Source organism: Lathyrus oleraceus, chromosome 7, assembly GCF_024323335.1.
Source record: "Lathyrus oleraceus cultivar Zhongwan6 chromosome 7, CAAS_Psat_ZW6_1.0, whole genome shotgun sequence".
Lineage (NCBI taxonomy): Eukaryota > Viridiplantae > Streptophyta > Magnoliopsida > Fabales > Fabaceae > Lathyrus > Lathyrus oleraceus.
In genome coordinates this window covers 53,443,539-53,464,352 of record NC_066585.1, presented here as the reverse complement: position 1 = coordinate 53,464,352, position 20,814 = coordinate 53,443,539, and the positions used below count along the sequence as shown (strand labels likewise).

Here is a 20,814-nt window from a genome sequence, read left to right as displayed (position 1 = left end):
ACCAGGAAAAAAAGCACTGTCTTTACCTATGCCAGCGCCAGATTAGAGGGCGCTTTAAAGCGCTGTTATAGGCCAAAAAAAAGCGCCCTCTTTTCCCTTATTTGACGTAGTGGTTATTCTATATAATATATAAATTTTCTGTAGACTCTATTTTTAACCAATATAAAACTTGAGTTAAAAAAAAATCCCACATCTCAATTTTTGGCTAAAACTTTTCCTTTTTACATATTCATAACTTTATTAGAAAAAAACACATTTAGAAATTATTCTAATAAATATATCTAACCATTGATATAATATGATGAGATAAATATAAATAAATTCTTTCAAATATCACATTGCATGTTACACGTCACCTAAAGCCTCCAACATCCTTCCTATCCAACCATCGAGATTGATTGACAGAAACATGTACATTAGTATTCCAACTTGTGAACACAAAAAAAACAAAGAAAGAAAAGTACTTGCTTGTGCAGGGGCAGTTGTTAAATTGATTTCCTTGTTGTGCACGCCAAATAAAGTAATAAATAATTATTTTATTCCATTTAATACATACAAGTAAGCTATAAAAAAAATACAACAATTTCAAATATAAATAAAATTCTCCTAATATTTATTATCACTATTCCAACTTCATTATATTTTTAAGTTTTTACAATTTTCAAAGAAAAAAAAAAGAAATTGGAAATAGTGTCTTTTTTACTCATGATTTAAATGTCCTTAATTCATTTTTTAAAGGGTGTTTTTTTTTTCTTGAGATATTTGTTTGACTTGTTTTGGAGTATCTTAAACGTCCTTGTAACTCTGTTTTTCTACATATTCTCCCAACGCCAAATTTCATTCCATCTTTCTCTGCTCTTTCTTCACTTCAACCCTCCTTTCTCTTCATTTTTCTATTCACACCCCTTTCCTAACCTCAAAATGAAGGTGAGAGTTTCTTCCTCCAAATTACATGTCACTTTCCTATTCAATTTCCTGTTTGATTAAGCAATAAAATTAAGTTTTCAATATTTCTTATAGTAGATTAAAAACTATGATACTTGGTGCATAACCTTCTAAACAAGGTTTAGTAAAAGTTTAAATCCTAATTCTTCTATTGTTGTTCCTAGTAACATGTTTTGCTTTGTTGGTGTTTTTATTTTTTGTTTTGTTGTAGAAAGTGGTGGTGAAGTTGGATTTGCATGATGACAAAGCAAAACAAAAAGCCATGAAATCAGTTTCTAGCATTTCAGGTAATCACTGTGGTCTCTAATTTGTCAGTAAATCGTATTTCAACAGACAAAAATCGATATTGTTACCAAAATTTGAACTCTGGTAAAAAAAATAAATAATTAGTTTAGTAACACTAAATTATTAGCTTGTCATTTTAGTAAAAATTTCATTAAAAAATCAAAATCATAATCATATGAATTTGTACAAAAATGGACGGCTAGCATATATTTATTTAATTATTTAGAGTGATGTTATTTCAACATTAAAAAAATATAACATTGTATTATACACCAAATATATAAAAACAAAAATTTTTGATGTTAATTATATGCGAAGTGAATAATGAATGATAAAAGTGCAGGCATTGATTCAATCGCCATGGACATGAAAGAGAAGAAGCTGACAGTAGTTGGTGACATAGACCCTGTGGAAGTTGTGAGCAAATTGAGAAAATGGCACACTGAAATTTTAACAGTGGGGCCGGCGAAGGAGGCGGAGAAGAAAAAAGACGATGGAAAAAAAGATGATAACAAGAAGAAAGAAGACGAGAAGAAGAAAGATCCAAATGAACAGATTGCTGAGCTTGTGAAGCAATATAGAGCATATAATCCTTACATGACGACATATTATCATGTTCAGAGTGTTGAAGAGAATCCAAATGCTTGTGTTATTTGTTGAGTATTATAATGGTTTGAGAGAGACATGGAATTGAGTTGGAAAAAGTCAGGAATGTTTGCTTGTAAATTATGAATTTGGTTGATGTATTATTATTATAATTTTTATGAGATTGAGACATAAAGAGGATTAATGGTGTATTAGGCTATGAAGGTTTTGATGTGTGTTATCACACTTTTTTTTGACAAGTTGTGTTATCATAATGCTATTTCTAATGAGAAACTTAGCTATAGTACTTGACAAATGCATCCACAATTCAAATGACATATGTCTTACATTTAATTTTGTGAAAGCATCCACAATTTCATGATTAGCTTCATGGTAGACATGTTGAACTTTGTAACTCTTAAATTAGAGCGATGAGATGATAGCAAATATGACCCCAACCACATCCTTTCAAAGAAGAAAAAAAACACGGTTACAGAATTCAATTCATGTTAAAACTATACACACATAGAAGAGAGAATTTTTTACAAAAATAATCCACTTTTTAAAAAAAATTCCCAAAATATTCCTGATTTCAAAAAAATTTCCCAAACTACCCCACTTTTAGGAGAAGGCGCCAATTCAATTGGCGATTTCTCTTAAAAATTGAATGCAGGCGCCAATTGGATTGGCGCCCCTGTGTATAACTTGAGAGGAGGCGCCAATTGGATTGACGCCTCAGTGTAAAATGCAATTTTTTTGTTATAAATAGATGCGTCGTGTGAGTCATTGTTCCACATCTCATTTAATCATTTGACAATCATGTTTGATGTTCGTCGCCGATACGGAAATGTGATTTATGCGAGAGACAAACCTCAGATGCTGATGCTGTTCTGAAACATCAATACGTTCTGTAGATGTTTTTGATTGGCTGCATTTTATGTTAAAACACTTACTGTACTTAGATGTCTTGACTGATGTCATGACATGCTTAAGTAGTATGTTGTAGGATTAGCTAATACAGGATTTACTGGATGTCAAACTGAATGTTATGACATTCATTCATGACAACATTTTCTGGATGTCAAACTGAATGTTATGACATTCATCCCTGACAGCAGATGCTGAAGTATAGGCTAATTTTTCTGTTATGTTTCAGTATTTATCTCAGGCTGATTTTCAGAAAACTAACAGCTGTGCTAAAATTAAGAGACCTAACATATAACCTATTTGTTAGCACCCAAATGTGTAGAAATTAGGTTAACTTGCTTAACCTTAATTTTAGGAAATTCAAGTAAACTAACATCTGTGTTAAAATTAAGAGACCTAACATATAGCCTATTTGTTAACACCCAAATGTGTGGAAATTAGGTTAACTTGCTTAACCTTAATTTTAGGAAATTCAAGTACAAGGCCCAAGTACTGCATTATAAAAGGATGACAATCCTACTTTCAGCAACTCAGGGATTTGAAGCGTGAAGAATTAAATATATCATTGTATATCCTTGCTATACTTTCATTGTGTCTTGAATTAGGTTTTACTTGCGAGCCAAGCAATTATCACCTAGATGATTGCATTGGACTAGGGTGTTTATTGAGTTGTAATTGTTGTGTCACTCTAAGCTTTTAAGCGTGAGTGTTGTGTTTCTTGATTAAAGCTTTTAAGCACAATCAAGAGTTGTTTGAAGTATATCTTCACCACTGAATTTAAAACTCTTAATGGTTGTAATCACTGTTGTGATTGAGGGGGAATGAGTAGGTACTCAGGTCTTAGTTTAGATTGAAATTGCATTGGATAGGTCTTAAGTGATATGATTAAACTGGTGGTTTAAGTCCTGAATTAATACCTCTTATAGTGGATTTCCTCCATGGCTTGGTAGCCCCCAGATGTAGGTGTGTTTGTCACCGAACTGGGTAAACAATTCTCTGTGTCATTTACTGTTTTTTACATTTACTTTCTACATACATTACCTGTCTGCGCAGAATTGGATGTCATAACATCCAGTGTGACATCGATAGTCTGTTACTAGAATTTCAATTGGCATCAGAGCAGGCACCCTGCCTGTTAATTTCTAGGTGAGATCTAGGGACGTTACTTTTTAGTACCATGGACAAGAATGTAGGATTCTCAAATAGACCATCCATGCTGGATGGTTCTAACTATGATGACTGGAAACCTCGTACGATAACCTTCTTGAGGTCTCTGGATAGCAAGGTCTGGAGAGCTGTCAACAAAGGATGGGAACATCCAACAAAGACACGTAAAGATGGAATCATTATGCAAATTCCTGAAGAAGAGTGGGACAAAGAGCAAGAGGCATTAGCTCTTGGAAACTCGAAGGCTTTGAATGCATTGTTCAATGGGATAAATAAGAACATTTTCAGACTGGTGCATCATTGTGAACTGGCTAAAGAAGTTTGGGATACTCTCAAAACAACTCATGAAGGTACCTCCAAGGTAAGGATGTCTAAACTCCAGATGCTGACTACTAAGTTTGAAAATATGAGGATGAAAAAGGATGAGACTATTCATGACTTCCACATGAGTATTCTTGAAATTGCCAACACTTCTGGAGGCTTAGGAGAGAAAATGTCTGAAGAAAAACTTGTAAGAAAGATTCTCAGATCATTGCCCAAGAGATTTTCCATGAAGGTTACTGCTATAGAAGAGGCTCAAGATATCTGCAATATGAAGGTTGATGAGCTTATTGGTTCTCTCCAAACTTTTGAAATGGGATTGTGTGAGAATGTTGAAAAGAAAAACAAAAGCATAGCTTTGGTATCAAATACTGAAGAGGATTCAGAAGAAGGAAATATTGGAGGTGATGAAAGCATATCAGAAGCTATAGCCATGCTTGGAAGACAGTTCAACAAGTTCATAAAGAAGATTGAGAACACTTCATCTGCAATCAGTAGAAGATCAAAATCTGAAGAAAAGTCCAACCAAGGCAAGGGAATCCAGTGTCATGGATGTGAAGGTTTTGGACACATTAGAGCTGAATGTCCTACCTTCCTCAAGATGCAAAAGAAGGGACTATCTGGCACCTGGTCTGAGGGAGACTCTGAGAGTGAATCAGAAGGAGAATCTGCAAAACATGTCACTGCACTAACTAGTGTCTGTGCCTCTGATGATGACTCAAGTGGAGATGAACTTACATTTGATGAATTTGCTGCTTCATATAAAGAGGTATGTGTCAAAAGTGCAGAAGTGTGTCTACAAGGAGAAAAGCAGAAGAACCTTATCAAGGAGCTGGAAGCTGAGAAGAAGAAGCATCTGACAGTCATAGATGATCTAAATGGTGAGATAACCTTGTTGACCTCTAAGCTAGATCAAATGACAAAATCCATCAGAATGCTGAATAAAGGAACTGACACTTTGGAAGAAATTCTAAAGGTGGGACAGAAATCAGGAACCATGTCTGGTTTAGGCTTTGTTAAGGAATCCTCATCTGAATTCAAAAGCTCAAAGGCTGAAGTTCAGAAAATCAAGCAGAAGTCACAACCAATGTCACAACATCATGGAAACAAGAGGATTAACCATCAAAAGAAGAAATTTCAAAGATGGAGATGCCACTACTGTGGAAGATTTGGTCACATAAAACCCTTCTGCTACAGGTTGCATGGTTATCCTAACCAGACCCCTCAAGTCAGACCTAAGCAGAAGGCACCTAAGCATAATGCCCCTATCAAGAAACAACAATGGGTTGCTAGAATAGCTCACACATCTCTAAGGGCATCTACTAAAGAAGACTGGTATTTTGATAGTGGGTGCTCAAGACATATGATTGGGATGAATAACTTATTGGTAGATATACAACCTCACACTACCAGTTATGTGACCTTTGGTGATGGAGCTAAATGAAAAATCAAAGGTGTTGGTAAGCTGGACAGTCCTGGAGTTCCAGAACTGAATAATGTGTTGCTAGTAAAAGGACTAACTGCTAATCTCATCAGCATAAGCTAGCTATGTGATCAAGGCTTCAATGTACAGTTCACTAAGGAAGAATGTGTTGTGACAAATGGAGAAAATAAGGAAGTTATGAGAGGATCCAGATCCAAAGATAACTGCTATCTATGGGAACCTAAAGTCTCAAACGACTCCTCAATGTGCTTCTTAGCCAAGGGAGAAAAGGAAGTGAAGCTGTGGCATATAAGACTTGGACATCTTGATTTAAGAGGAATGAAGAAGATCATATCCAAGGAAGCAGTTAGAGGAATCCCAAAGCTGCTTATTGATGAAGGAAAAGTCTGTGGAGAATGTCAGGTTGGCAAGCAAACCAAGATGTCACATCCTAAGCTTGCACATCCTACAACATCCAAAACTCTGGAACTTTTGCACATTGACTTAATGGGACCTATGCAGGTTGAAAGTCTTGGTGGGAAGAGATATGCTTATGTGGTTGTTGATGACCATTCCAGATACACATGGATAAGCTTCATCAGAGAAAAATCAGATGCATTTCATGTCTTCAAAGATCTATGCATAAGACTCCAAAGAGAAAAGGATAGTAGTGTTGTCAGAATAAGAAGTGACCATGGAAAGGAGTTTAAAAATTCCAAGTTTGATGATTTCTGCTCATCTGAAGGAATAAGTCATGACTTGTCCTCACCTATTACTCCTCAGCAAAATGGAGTAGTTGAAAGGAAGAAACAGAACTGTGTATCATTATCCACTGCAGAAGCTGAGTACATAGCAGCTGGAAGCAGTTGTTCCCAACTGGTATGGATGAAACAGATGCTGACTGAGTACAATGTCACTCAGAATGTCATGACATTGTTCTGTGGCAATCTCAGTGCCATCAACATTTCAAATAATCCTATCCAACACACCAGGGCCAAACGTATTGACATTAGACATCACTTCATAAGAGATCTGGTGGAAGACAAAGTGATTACCTTGGAACATGTGGCAACTGAACTACAACTTGCTGACATATTTACAAAAGCTTTGGATGCCAATAAATTTGAATGTTTAAGGGGGAAGTTGGGGATTTGTGTTCATGAGAACCTATAGCTTGGATTTGTTCATTATCTTAGCTATCACAGCTGTGTATGATGATGGGGGAAAAGTGTTGATAAGTGTTGATGTGGAATGTGGAAGCAGTTGGGTATGTAGCTGAGCTGAAGGACAACTATTATTGAAGGAAGCGCACAGGTGTTAAAACAAGAATGTTGTTCTGTTTACAGATGTCAAAGAGGATGTCTGATATGGTGCACATGTGTTGATGTTGAAGTAGATGTCAGAATGACATTCTGGCTGGTACAGGTGCTGGAGTTACAGTAATTGTTATTTGATGTATGCACAGATTTAGGGGGAGAAGGAGTACCCTTGTGCATTTGTGTGTCTTGCTAGTTGCATCCATAACTAGTAATTCTGTTTTTGTTGCACAGATTTAGGGGGAGGAGAAGTACCCTTGTGCATGTGTGTATTACTAGTAACTATAAAGCTAGTAATTGTGTTACTTCTGCTGCTGTTTAAACTATTGTTATGTTGTTTAACTGCTGATAGTTTACCTTGTGAACAAAAATGACAGATATATGTTTTAGCCAAAATTTGCCAAAGGGGGAGTTTGTTGATTCTTAGTGTTGGCAGCAATTTTGGTAAAACAAAGAGTGTTCACAAGATGTTATGTGTGATGTCTTAACATGAGATATCCTATGTACCTGCTGGAGTTCAAGAACATGTTCATGCAGGATTGTTTCAAAATGTCATACACAAGGTCATGGCATCTGATATATGTGTACCTGCTGGAGCTTAAAATGAAAGACATGATCATGTAGGATTGTTTCAAGATGTCATACACAAGGTCATGGCATCTGATATGGTTGTACCTGCTGGAAGTTATAAAAGGAATTATGGAATTATGTAGGATTTTTCCAGGATGTCAGACCCGATGTCATGACATCCTGTACACAGAACATTCAGTGTGAATGTCTGGTGTTTTGTGATTGCAAAATTAATGGCAATCTATGTATGATTGAAGATCTGATTTGCAGGCACATTCAATCATGGATTACAACCTGATTTACTTATTTTTCAAAGAGATCTAACCGGCAGTTATAAAAAGATTTAATTGGAAAATAGATTTAGGGTTTACAAGATGTCCAACCCCAGTTGAAAGCTTCTATAAAAAGGGACTTAGAAAACCTGTTTTACAACACAACCAATACTGAGCGAAATATAAAGAGAGAGCTAGGGTTTGTGTCTGTTTAGTCGTAAGTCTTGTAAGTCATTCAAGTCATCTTTTGATGATTGAATTGGACTGATTTGTGGTTGTAATTTGTCACTCTAAAGCTGTTAAGCAAGAGTGTGTGTCTACTTGATCAAAGCTGTGAAGCAAGATCAAGTGTGTGTCGTCTTGATCAAATCTGTAAAGCAAGATCAAGAGTGTGTCTTCTTGATTGAAACTGTGAAGTAAAATCAAGAGTGTGTTTCTGATAATTGCTTGTATTTTTTTGGTATGTAATATTAAGTGTTGCTTTGGCAACATTTTTGACAAAAAGGGGGAGTAACACTTGTACCCCAGGACAACAGACTTTGAAGTTGAAGGTCCTCTAAACAAGAGGTTATGTTGCTGTTATGTTATTGTTTGCTCTCTGTTTGACCTTCTCTTGTGCTGCTGCTGTTTGAAGTTTAACTTCTATGTTTGCTAAGTGTATTAGCTAATTTGATTCTCTGCTTGGATGTGTGCTTTCTGTTGCTGTGAACTCTGTTGTGATGCCAAGTTGTTTTAGCCAAAAATTTGCCAAAGGGGGAGTTTGTAGATGTTTTTGATTGGCTGCATTTTATGTTAAAACACTTACTATACTTAGATGTCTTGACTGATGTCATGACATGCTTAAGTAGTATGCTGCAGGATTAACTAATATAGGATTTACTGGATGTCAAACTGAATGTTATGACATTCATTCATGACAACATTTTCTGGATGTCAAACCGAGTGTTATGACATTCATCCCTGACAGCAGATGCTGAAGTATAGGCTAATTTTTCTGTTATGTTTCAGTATTTATCTCAGGCTGATTTTCAGGAAACTAACGGCTGTGCTAAAATTAAGAGGCCTAACGTATAGCCTATTTGTTAGCACCCGAATGTGTGGAAATTAGGTTAACTTGCTTAACCTTAATTTTAGGAAATTCAAGTAAACTAACAGCTGTGCTAAAATTAAGAGACCTAACATATAGCCTATTTGTTAGCACCCGAATGTGTGAAATTAGGTTAACTTGCTTAACCTTAATTTTAGGAAATTCAAGTACAAGGCCCAAGTACTGCATTATAAAAGGATGGCAATCCTACTTTCAGCAACTCAGGGATTTGAAGAGTGAAGAATTAAATATATCATTGTATATCCTTGTTGTACTTTCATTGTATCTTGAATTAGGTTTTACTTGTGAGCCAAGCAATTATCACCTAGATGATTGCATTGGACTAGGGTGTTTATTGAGTTGTAATTGTTGTGTCACTCTAAGCTTTTAAGCGTGAGTGCTGTGTTTCTTGATTAAAGCTTTTAAGCACAATCAAGAGTTGTTTGAAGTATATCTTCACCACTGAATTTAAAACTCTTAATGGTTGTAATCACTGTTGTGATTGAGGGGGAGTGAGTAGGTACTCAGGTCTTAGTTTAGATTGAAATTGCATTGGATATGTCTTAAGTGATAGGATTAAACTGGTGGTTTAAGTCCTGAATTAATACCTCTTATAGTGGATTTCCTCCCTGGCTTGGTAGCCCCCAGATGTAGGTGTGTTTGTCACCGAACTGGGTAAACAATTCTCTGTGTCATTTACTGCTTTTTACATTTACTTTTTGCAGACATTACCTGTCTGTGCAGAATTGGATGTCATAACATCCAGTGTGACATCGATAGTCTGTTACTAGAATTTCACGTTCGATCAACTGAAGAGGGAGCTGGTTCGTTGGTTAGATGGGAAAATACCAGAAGGGGAAAAAATTAGAAGTATTGAGAGACTTGGCAGTATCTTTGGTTGGGTGCGAATGAAGACTGATAAGGATGCTAGGGAAATGATGTTCGGTCGAGATGACATCAATTTGATTGTTGTAATCAGTTAGAAATATTTCTGTTTTCAGATAGCTTATTTTGTACTAATGTTTGTTGTGAACCTCGTTGTAACAAAAAGTTAATGATATATAATGATTGAAGGTTACAAAAATACAATGTTACAAAAAGCTTAAGACCCAGATGATGCTCCTCGATTGGCACAATTGTTCTTGTTGTGTCCTAGTTGACGACAAATACTACATAATCTTATCATTTTATCTGTGGAATCCATTTCTGTCCTGATACGTGTGCTGTTTGGACTTCCTTTTTTCTTTCTACGCATATCGTCGTTGTGCCAAACTATATCACCTTCATATGGAGGCTAGTATTCCTCAATTGGTAGTACCGAGAAGCTTTGATTATATACATTCATGACGGTGACGACCTTGTACACATAAGATAAATGGCTGTAAGCATCTTGACGAGTATAAGCGCATGCTGCAATGACATGGGAGAAAGGAATGCGGAAGGCCTGGAATTTTCCACAATCGCACCAACATCTGTTTAGTCTAACAACATAGGCTAAATTTGGTCTCCCCTCGTTGTGGTCCATTGTTTCCTGGACGCTGAAATTTTGCCTATGACGATCAAAGACTGTTACAACGTGTGTGCTAGCTTTGATGCTCTCCTCTTTCATGACCTTCATGCAACACTCACTGAATACTTTCCCGGACATTAACACCGCACTTCATCTTTCACCTCTGGTTGCGAACGTAGAAGCCAACCTATAATAGGTCGATCTTACCAAGGCGGTTATCGACATATTTCGAATTCCTTTGAATACCCCGTTCATGCATTCCACAAGGTTTGTTGTCATGTGGCCCCATCGACAACCTCTGTCAAATGCCCTTGTCCACTGCTCTACTGGTATGTTATTTAGCCATCTCCCTGCGTCTTCATTAAACAGTCTAATTTCATCAGGATAACATTGAAATGACGGTTGAGTTAAAGCATACCCAACATTTACCACCTTCTTGCGAAGATTCTTATCTTTTATAGCACGCATGAAGTTTTATGCAATGTGTCCGATGCAATAGACATGGGTAGAAGGAGGATCATGCCATCCGTTGTCATGGTTGTTGTAGGCACTCTCAATGGCAGCATGTATATCATAAATCAAACAGAGATTGGCTTGTGGAGCCACATGCGTTCTGAGATGTCGAAGAAAGAAACCCCATACACCAGCCGTTTCACCTTCAATGTCATTGTTCAGCATCTGATCAACCTGTATCTCAGTCTCCTCTTCTTCTTCATCAACGACGTCAACTTCTACTTCTGCTTCTAGGTTGACGTCATCTGACCATTGTGGATTAAACTCACCAGATTCATCCTGACTGGTTATTTGAGACTGCTGAGACAGTATACATGGTTGAAGAGTAATGTACAACTCAATATAGTTGCAGCCTGAATGTTCATGACTAACAAACATGTACTCAACATCTTCATCGTCTCGTACCTTAAGCGGGAAAAACTTGCATTGACTATTCTAAAAAAATATTGGATTTTGATACGTGATCTTTGACACAATACCCGATCCTATACATGATTGTATTCTTTTTTTCAAATGCAAGAAGGTTGCATTTCTCTTGATCGTGAGTCTAATGGTATCAGTGTTTCAAAAACAAAAACCATATAACTCAGACTCCTATGTTTCACCGTTGCAGTGAACGTTGACACTGTATTTTGGTGAATATGACATTATGCAGATGAAAACTATTTTCTTGCTGCAGATGAATGTGAGTGAAGTGTCTTGGATGTTGATAGTAAGACACTTAAATAAGGGAGTGAAGTGTCTCACATGCTAGCTAGTTCGAAATAACGTGTCGCACATGCAAGCTAGTCCGAAATGATGTGTCAACCATGCAAGCTACTAAGAAGTGACACATTTAGCATGCAAGAGAGAGGACAACCACGTGTCAGACATGCAGACACACACTCCAAATGAATTGGCGCCCCCATTCATTCCTTGCACATGGGCGTCAATCCATTTGGTGACACCTTGTCAAAGCATGCATGCAGACCTCGAAACCAAGCAATCAGACCTAGGTCTTGCATGCATGTCCCCTATGGAGGCGCCAATTTGAATGGCGACACCATGTACAAGTTATACATGGGCGCCAATTCAATTGGAGACACCATGCAAGCACAACTTTTCATGCTCCCATTCATTTGCCTATAAATACATCCACTCCATCAACACTTCTTCCACACCATCACTCTCATTACTTCTTCTACAATTTCATCTGCAACAACTTCTTGTAGTTTCATCTGCCCCAACCCCCCGACAAAATGTCTATCCTTACAATGGGCGAATCACATAGAGGAACGGTTGCAAACATCGCAACATATGTAAGTTTTTTCTTTTGTTAACTTTTTTTATTTCATCTGCAACAACTTCTTGTAGTTTCATCTTCACCAACCCCCTTTTATTTTAACATACCAACTTAGTCAAGTTTTTTGTTCTTTCTTTTAAGGGATGTACCAAGGTTCCAGACTCGGGTCCACGAATATGTCCATATGGACCCGATGATTCAACCGTATGTTGAACTCGCCAGTTTTGGTCATATAAGCAAGATTTTGTCTTGGTACGTAGATAACAAATTCATTCTAGCTTTATGCGAAAGATGGCGACCAGAGACATACACATTTTGGTTCCCAACTGGTGAGTGTACCGTGACGTTAGAAGACGTCTACCTGCTTTTGGGACTGCCCGTTGAAGGTAAGGCTGTTAATGGTAAAACCAACAATACAAATTCAATTTGCATGGATCTCTTAGAGACTGATTTGTTAGATGATAATGCAAGAGGTCAAGGTATACTACTTTCACGCCTTAAGTCGTACTATAATAGTTTATACTTAGATGAGCATTCTACCGAAGATGCTCGAATAATAAAAATTAGGTGTTACATTATGCTGTTAATTGGTTCGTTTTTATTTCCCGAAGGTAGTGCTTCTAACATGCATATTATGTATTTACCTTTACTTAGATATATAGATAGAATAGGAAGTTACAGTTGAGGATCTGCTTGTCTAGCCTATCTCTAGCTCCTTGTACAAAAGCTCACACAAAGACACATCTACATTTTCTGGATGTGCTGTTTTGCTACAAGCATGGGTCAAGACTACCGTCCCTAGCACCCGTCAACAACAACCCTTTCACATTTCCGTATGCACAAAAGTAAGTTGTTTAAATTGTTATATCTTTACTTACTTCTTTAAATATTATTATCTCTAACTAATATTTTTACCTTGTTGGTGTAGATGGTCTGCACGTGGTATGAGTTACAACAGATGTCCAAGACACTGTATTACTCAGTATCGCAATCTGTTGGATCCCTTCGACCGACAGATGTAAGGATAATAACTTAATTATTTCGTTATAATTTGTTAACTTCTTCTACCTAGATTATAATTCTATCTTCTTTCACATTTCAATTCATTTGGCGTACATACCTTTATTTGGATCATGACCATGAGGCCAATGCTGAAGACGCGGCCGTATGGACTGTATGCACACCGATAATACGGTTCACAACCATGGAGATGCACAACAGTGATCGTGTGAAGTTGCAGTATGGTATGCCCCAAAACATCCCAGATCCCCCAGCTAGCCTAGGAGAATGGCATATGCGCAAAGTTAACGACCAATGGAACTTCAATCCATGGCAAAGCTTCGCAAGATCGAAGTGTCTCAAATGGAAGCACCACCATGACCATGTCTTAACTGACGCAGTCATGCCAACTGAAGAAAAACCAAGTCGTACTTATATGGCTTGGTACAAATCGGTTGGTTTTCAGTTCATCGTCGAGGATATGTACCTGTACGACCCACACCAGATGACTTACACACCTGACACCTTAATATCAAACCCCTAACAACAATGTCAGACCGGATACACACAACCCCCTGTCCATCAAACGTTCCGTTCAACCAACACACAAACATACAACCAAAACATGCCATACACCCAACCCCAATACCAAGAGCATACCCCATACCACCACCAACAAATTGACCATCAACTTGAGACCCAACATCCTTCGTGCCTACCCCATCACCCTACCAAATTCGCCTTAGCCAGAACACCCAACGATCATTCAACACCAACTGCCCCTCCTCCTACCATAGCCAAGAAGCCCAAACCTCACAAAACCAAAACATCCAACAACCCTATCTCTACCAAACACCCCAACAACCTTTCCAACCTTTCCTCGACGCATCATTCACACCCATGTCTCCCTTCAACCGTCCCGGTCGCCCATCAATGAGTCAACCGCAACCCAACTTCTCTAGCATGGGTCATGAACTAAGCTACAACGGTACACCATCGATGCATACTGAAGACTATGCCGACTTGTCTGACTACCTCAACATGCCTTCTCCTATAGTTGGTAGTGACGCTCCTAGCCCCTCAGATGCTCAAACACCGGTACTAAATCATCAACGTGGGTTAAGGCCACGGGTTAGGGTAGCTAGAGGATGTGGGACCGGAGGTCGGTTAGGTGATCCCGGTCATCACCATTCGGCATTTTTGTGTAAACGAAATTTTTTATTAATATCAATTGGTCATATTTCAAATTTATCTATCACGTATACCATTTACCAAAAAAAATTGCATTTTACACTGAGGTGTCAATCCAATTGGCGCCTCCTATCAACTTATACACATGGGCGCCAATCCAATTGGCTAGGGCACATGCCCTAACCAATCCAATTGGCGCCTCCATTCAAGCATTTAAGAGGAATCACCAATTGAATTGGTGCCTCCTCCTAAAAGTGGGGTAGTTTGGGATTTTTTTTGAAACCAGGGGTATTTTGGGAATTTCCATGAAAAAGTGGGTTATTTTTGTAAAGAATTCTAGAAGAGAAAGAGATAAAGCAAAAGTAATTTTGCGGTTGTTTTTATTCATTAATGATACAATAAGGCTTATTTATACGTATTAATTATATCGAATATTTTTCTCATATCTTTGAATCTTTCAATTTTGAGTGACTTTGTCAGCACATATACTATCTGATCCTCTTATATGTAGTATGTAAGTGATATTGTCATTCTTTTACTTAATCTCTAATAAAATAAAATTTAGTTTTAATGTACTTGCTCCTTATAAGCTATACAATTTTTTACAAGGGTAATTATTGATTTGTTATCTACCATTAGTCCGACTTTCTCCTATTTGCTTATTTTCATCTCAATCAAAAGAGATTACAATGAAATTACTTGAAAACATGTAATGTAGGTTGAAATATACTCAACTTTATAAAAAGATAAAGTTACCATTATTTTCTTCTTTGAGTACCATAAAATTGGAGAATTGAACAACTTGAATACATATTTCATTCTTCTTCTTATTTTCACTCTATCTCAACACCAATCTAAGTTACAAAAATCTCTCAATTTATCCCTATGGCTATAAGGTTTATGAAATAAGATGTTATTGTTTATTGGGCCCTTAGGATATCTCACGATCCTCTTAACTACTTACATATGTGAAAATTTAGTTTCTTGCATAAATTTCACACTTACAATGTGTCATAAGCTTCAAATCCTCTTATTCCAACTCTTAAAGCTTGTTCCAAGCCATATATAGCCTTTTTAAGTTTCACAACCTTATCTTATTCACCTTTTCACAATAAATCATTGAGGTTGTTCAACATAAACTTCCTCCTCTTGCCAACCATTGAGAAATGTATATATACCATTAGTTGGAGAAGATTATACTGCAGGGAGTTAACCATAACCACCACTTATTTGATTGTCTCAATTCTTGCAATTGGTTCAAATTTTTTTATGAAGTTTATGCTAGAATTTTGTAGGAATCCCTTTACAACAAGCATGGTCTTATGTTTCACAATGGAACCATCTAGAAAGTGTTTCACTTTGTAGACTCATTTGACTATAATATGTCTCTTCTATGATGGTAACGAGGCTAAATTCTATGTTTAATTCTTTTCTAGTGCCTTAATTTCTTCCTCCATAATAATAATCAACATACAAGATGTAGCTTCTTTTGCATAATAAGGCTACACATCAATAAATAAGGCTAGAAGAACTAAGTTCCCCTCTATTATGATTTTCTTGGATGTTTTTAGATGGACATATAATTATATGGGATCTTTTTGATTGCATTACTTGCGGAATACCTTTTTCAAGCATATGAGGTTCCCTCTAGTCATCATGGAAAAAACTGACACACTTGAAGACGATTCAACATCTTGACCTTTCCTATTCCAACATTCACACTCATTGATTGTAACAACTCTGCATGCAACAATCCTCCAGGTCATCAGATTGTATAACATGTAGGAACTTGCAGTGTGATAGCCTACAAGAATCATCACTTCACTCTTATCTCCAAGCTTCTTCCTTCTTTGGTTTGCGATGTGTTTGAAACATAAATACCCAAAGATCCTTAAGTGCTTGACAGCTGGAGTGTGACCTTACCATTTTGCCTCTAAAACCATGTATAATATATAGTTTTGACTTCATCTTAGCACATAATAGGAAGTTGTGATAAGTTCACTCCAAAATCATGTGGAAGTTTCGTTTTTCTTTCTGGCATGCATCTGATCATGTTCATGATATTCATGTTCCCCCTCTCAGCACAACCATTATGTTGAGGGGTGTATATTATTGTGATATCATGATGAATTCTAATCTCTTTATAAAAGGTTTTAAATTCTCTTGAAGTTTATTAACAACCTCCATGACTCTGGGGGATCTTGATTTGTCTTCCCTCTTGTTTTTATTCTATCGCTTTACACTTCTTAAGAATTGAAAGAACCTCATCTTTGGTCTTTATTAGATAGACACATCGGTGATGAATGCTTGATTCATTTGCTTTTCTTTGATTAAAAAATCACCAACTCCCTCTGATGGAACGATTCTATTATTAACAAATCTTATCTTTTCTTTCTTGAATCATCAAAATTGACTAGCAATTTTTGATGAAATGTCATGTGATTTGAACAACCTATGTCGAAATACCACCATTCTATGTGTATAAGTTCACCATTTGTTGTTTCCATCAGAAGAAGAAGGTCTGATTTAGAGTCACTCTCACCATGAGTCATGTGTGCCTCACTCGCTACTTTACCTATGCCTTTGGGAAAACCGTTTGTTTTACAGTCATTTGCAAGATGTGCAAATCTTTAGCAATTATAACATTGAACATTCTTCTTTTTCATTGGTTTCTTTCCCTTTCGATTTGGAGAAAACTATTGTTTTGTGAAAAATATCCAGGTTAATAATATTTTTAGAGTTATCTTGTTGAGATCTCTTTTTCACTTCCACTTTAAACCACCACCTTTCTTGGATGAACGATCCTGCACAACCTGGTATGTCACTCGTCTTTTAGTTCTTTCAAGCATCCATGTCGGACAACCTTATGTTGGACTTCATGGTGAAGATCCTTGTCGCCCTTCGAGACAATATTTTATATGTTAGACTTCATGGTAAAGATCCTTTCCGCGCCTCGAGGCAACATTTTATATGATGGATTTCATGGTGAAGATCATTGCCGCCACTTGAGGAAATATTTTATCTGTTGGACTTCATGGTGAAGATCCTTGCCGCCCCTAAGGCAATATTTCTTAGCTAGACTTCATGAAAAATATCTTTATCGTCCTATAGGGAAATACAAATAAGTTACCCGACATCTCACCTAAGGAACTTAATGTTTCTTCTTGTAGGACATGACTTAAGAATCACTCCTAAGAGGCGCGACAAATATCCAGTTAGAGAGACTTGATCATAAGTCTTGCATGAGGGCTCAATAAAATTCCCATCCGAGTAGGTCAAACTCCTCGCCTGAGAGACTTATAGTCTTATCATCCAGGCTATATACAATTCATCCTGAAAGACATAGATTCTCTAGGCTAACTAAACTCTTGCCTGAGGGACTTAATGTCTCTTCGGGTGGGAAAGACTTAAGAATGACGCCTAAGAGGCATGTCATTTATCCAGCTTGAGAGACTTGATCATAAATCCTTCCCGAGGGCTCGATAGAAGTCCAACCCAAGTAGGTTGAACGCCTCACCTGAGAGACTTATAGTCTCATCAGCCAAGCTATATATAATTTTGCTTGAAAGACTTAGATTCTCTAGGCTAATTAAACTCTCGTTTGAGAGACTTATTGTCTCCTCGGGTAATACAAGACTCAAGAACCACGCCTAAGAGACATATATCCAGTTTGAGAGACTTGATTATAAGTCTTTTCTGAGGACACAATGGAAGTCCCACCCAAGTAGGTCAAATGTTCTGCTTGAGGGACTTATAGTCTCATCGGCTAGAACGTACATAATTCATCCTGAAAGACTTAGATTCTCCAAGAAAAATAAACTCTCGCTTGAGTGACTTAATATCTCCTCTGGAGGGACAAGACTCAACAATCACGCCTAAGAGGAGTGCCAAACATCTAGATTGAGAGATTTGATCACATGTCTTGCTTGAGGGCTTGATAAAAGTCCTGCCTAAGTAACTCGAACACATTGTCTGAGGGACTTATAGTCTCATCAACCATGCTATATACAATTCTATCTGAAAGACTTAGACTCTCTAGGTTAACTAAACCCTCGTCTGAGGGACTTAGTTTCCCTTCAGCCAGAATATACATTGTTATGACTAAAGAGCCCATACTTCCCAGGATAACTTAGTCTTCACTTGAGGAAATACAGGTTCTCGGGATGCTTCCCTAAATATGCGATCTAAAAACACTTTGTATTCTATCAAAGATCTCGTGCTTGAGCGACTATGTAGTGTTATAATTGTAATGGACCTCACATAAGGTGATGCCTTTAGACCGCTCCATAATAGGAGACGTTTGAACGTCGCCCAAAGGGAGGTATCGCCTCACCCCAGGACTTTCCTTTTGCCCGATAGCGGGAAACATGGGGTAAGACATTTCTAGGGCAGCGATAACTCAGAGTCAATAATTGATCCACGACTTTCTTAGAAATAAGGATTCAACGGTCCACCATTGACTGAGCAGTCAGTGACCTTTCCCAAGAGAATCCTAGGTCTTAAATGCTTCTATAAATACATCTCATATCTAGGAGAAATGACAGATCTTAAGCCATACATACCACTACACCCTAAATCATAACACTTATCAATGATCATCTTTAGCATGACCACACCGCACAAAAGTTTATACTTAAGCACAATGTCCATCAGCAAGGTCTCTCACCTGACGTGAGTTGGACATAAACCACTGTAAAATACCATACAGGGTTTTTCGCCGTCGTAGACAAGTCCTAACCACATACAGTTGTTATAAACCTACTAAGACATCTGAGTCCCCCTACCCATACAGGAAGAACACACACCTATATTTTGTAACCGGAACAATTCCCATCATATCTTGGAAGTCAAAGATAATATTTATTTTCTTACTTTATCTTTCCCAATTCTTGTTATCAAGAACAAGGACTTTCCCATTAAAATTATTTTCAAGATTCTCCAAAGAACTTGTCATTGTTTACTTAATGAACAAGTAAAATCAACATCAAATCTTGAATATTTAAAAACTTGTTAGAACTACACATATACGAGAAATAGAGAAAGCAAAAATCAATGTGTGGATTGCAATTTACACATTCAGTCGTGATTGTTTTTCACTAATGAACCAATGCTGATTATTTATACACTACAATTGGTCCTACAAACACTAACAAGAACCAATAATCTAACTAACTTTGTTAATTAGTTACTTATTTTACAAGTAACTTAACTAACATCTTTTAAATTTAATTTACAATTTAACATTTCAATCACAGTCCTCATAAACTTCTTCTCTTGAAATCACAGTCCTCATAAACTTGTTCTCAAAAGATTGAACTTTAACCCAATATACGTCCAAAGATTATCCATGGTGATATAACATGCACCAAGAGTCATCAAAAATGAAACTTCCCTATCCAAAGTAGCTAAGCTTCACATAAATTTATGTGATGTCCTAAATAAAATTTAAAAAGTATAAATATAGTATCTAGTGAAATTGAAATTGGTCAAGTGGTTCATTTTCTTTTTGTCCAAATAAAAATGTAGTTCAAATTCTATATTTGACTTTGAAACATTAATTAAATCTTGAAAAAAAAAAGGAATTCTAAAAATATCCTTTAAATTAACACACTTCTTATTTAGGATTTAGTTTGTCTCTCTGCAATGTAATTTGTTAAAGGGTCACACTAACTTGTATCTTAAGAATATATGTTAAAATATTCTAAAACAAAAAATTTATATTAAAATAATTATAAATTTTAATTAATAGTCCAAAGACAAACTAGATATATACTATGGATGACTGTAGCATTTGTCCTCGATAAGATTGAATTGATGCAAAATATATATATATATATATATATATATATATATATATATATATATATATATATATATATATATATATATGACGTTATGAATGAATACAAAATGTTGATGTTATTGTCACACACAAAAGGATGAATATTTTAGGGAGATTGAATTGAAATATTAACTTGTAGTATAAAATTTGTTCGCTAAACCAGGTGCTGCTGATGGGGACCTTTAAATACCATTGCCAATTGGCATAATATTATTTTAGAGGTTGCTTGTAATTTAGAAGAAACCAATGTAATTAGACGATGGGGAAGAGACAAGGCTTTGTTATGAGAGGTTTACCTAAAGAGTTCAACTTAGTCACACGATTTAACCGAAAATTAAAAATGAATTTAATTACGATAGAATTTGTTATCTTTAATATTGGTAATAACTATTAAAAATTATTGAGAATAATAGGTATGAGTTGAAAATTTTGAGAAATAAAGTGTTAGAAAGTTGCATATAATTAAAATAAAAATAAAAATTTGAGTATTTATATGTGAGAGAACTTATCAATCTACTGATATCAAATTTTGAGGGTTGAAATAAGACTTGCAGATACTATCTTTTACTTTATGCATGT

General features: G+C 36.5%; 1 protein-coding gene across 1 annotated transcript; it reads left to right on the top strand.

The window, feature by feature from the left end:
- The first annotated feature begins 758 nt into the window (after positions 1-758).
- LOC127106794 (heavy metal-associated isoprenylated plant protein 39) lies at positions 759-2,016 on the top strand. The gene is made up of 3 exons (XM_051044094.1): positions 759-927; positions 1,157-1,232; positions 1,574-2,016. The coding sequence occupies exons 1-3, from the start codon at positions 922-924 to the stop codon at positions 1,888-1,890; spliced, it is 399 nt and encodes a 132-aa protein (XP_050900051.1). The 5' UTR covers positions 759-921; the 3' UTR covers positions 1,891-2,016.
- Positions 2,017-20,814: the final 18,798 nt, after the last annotated feature.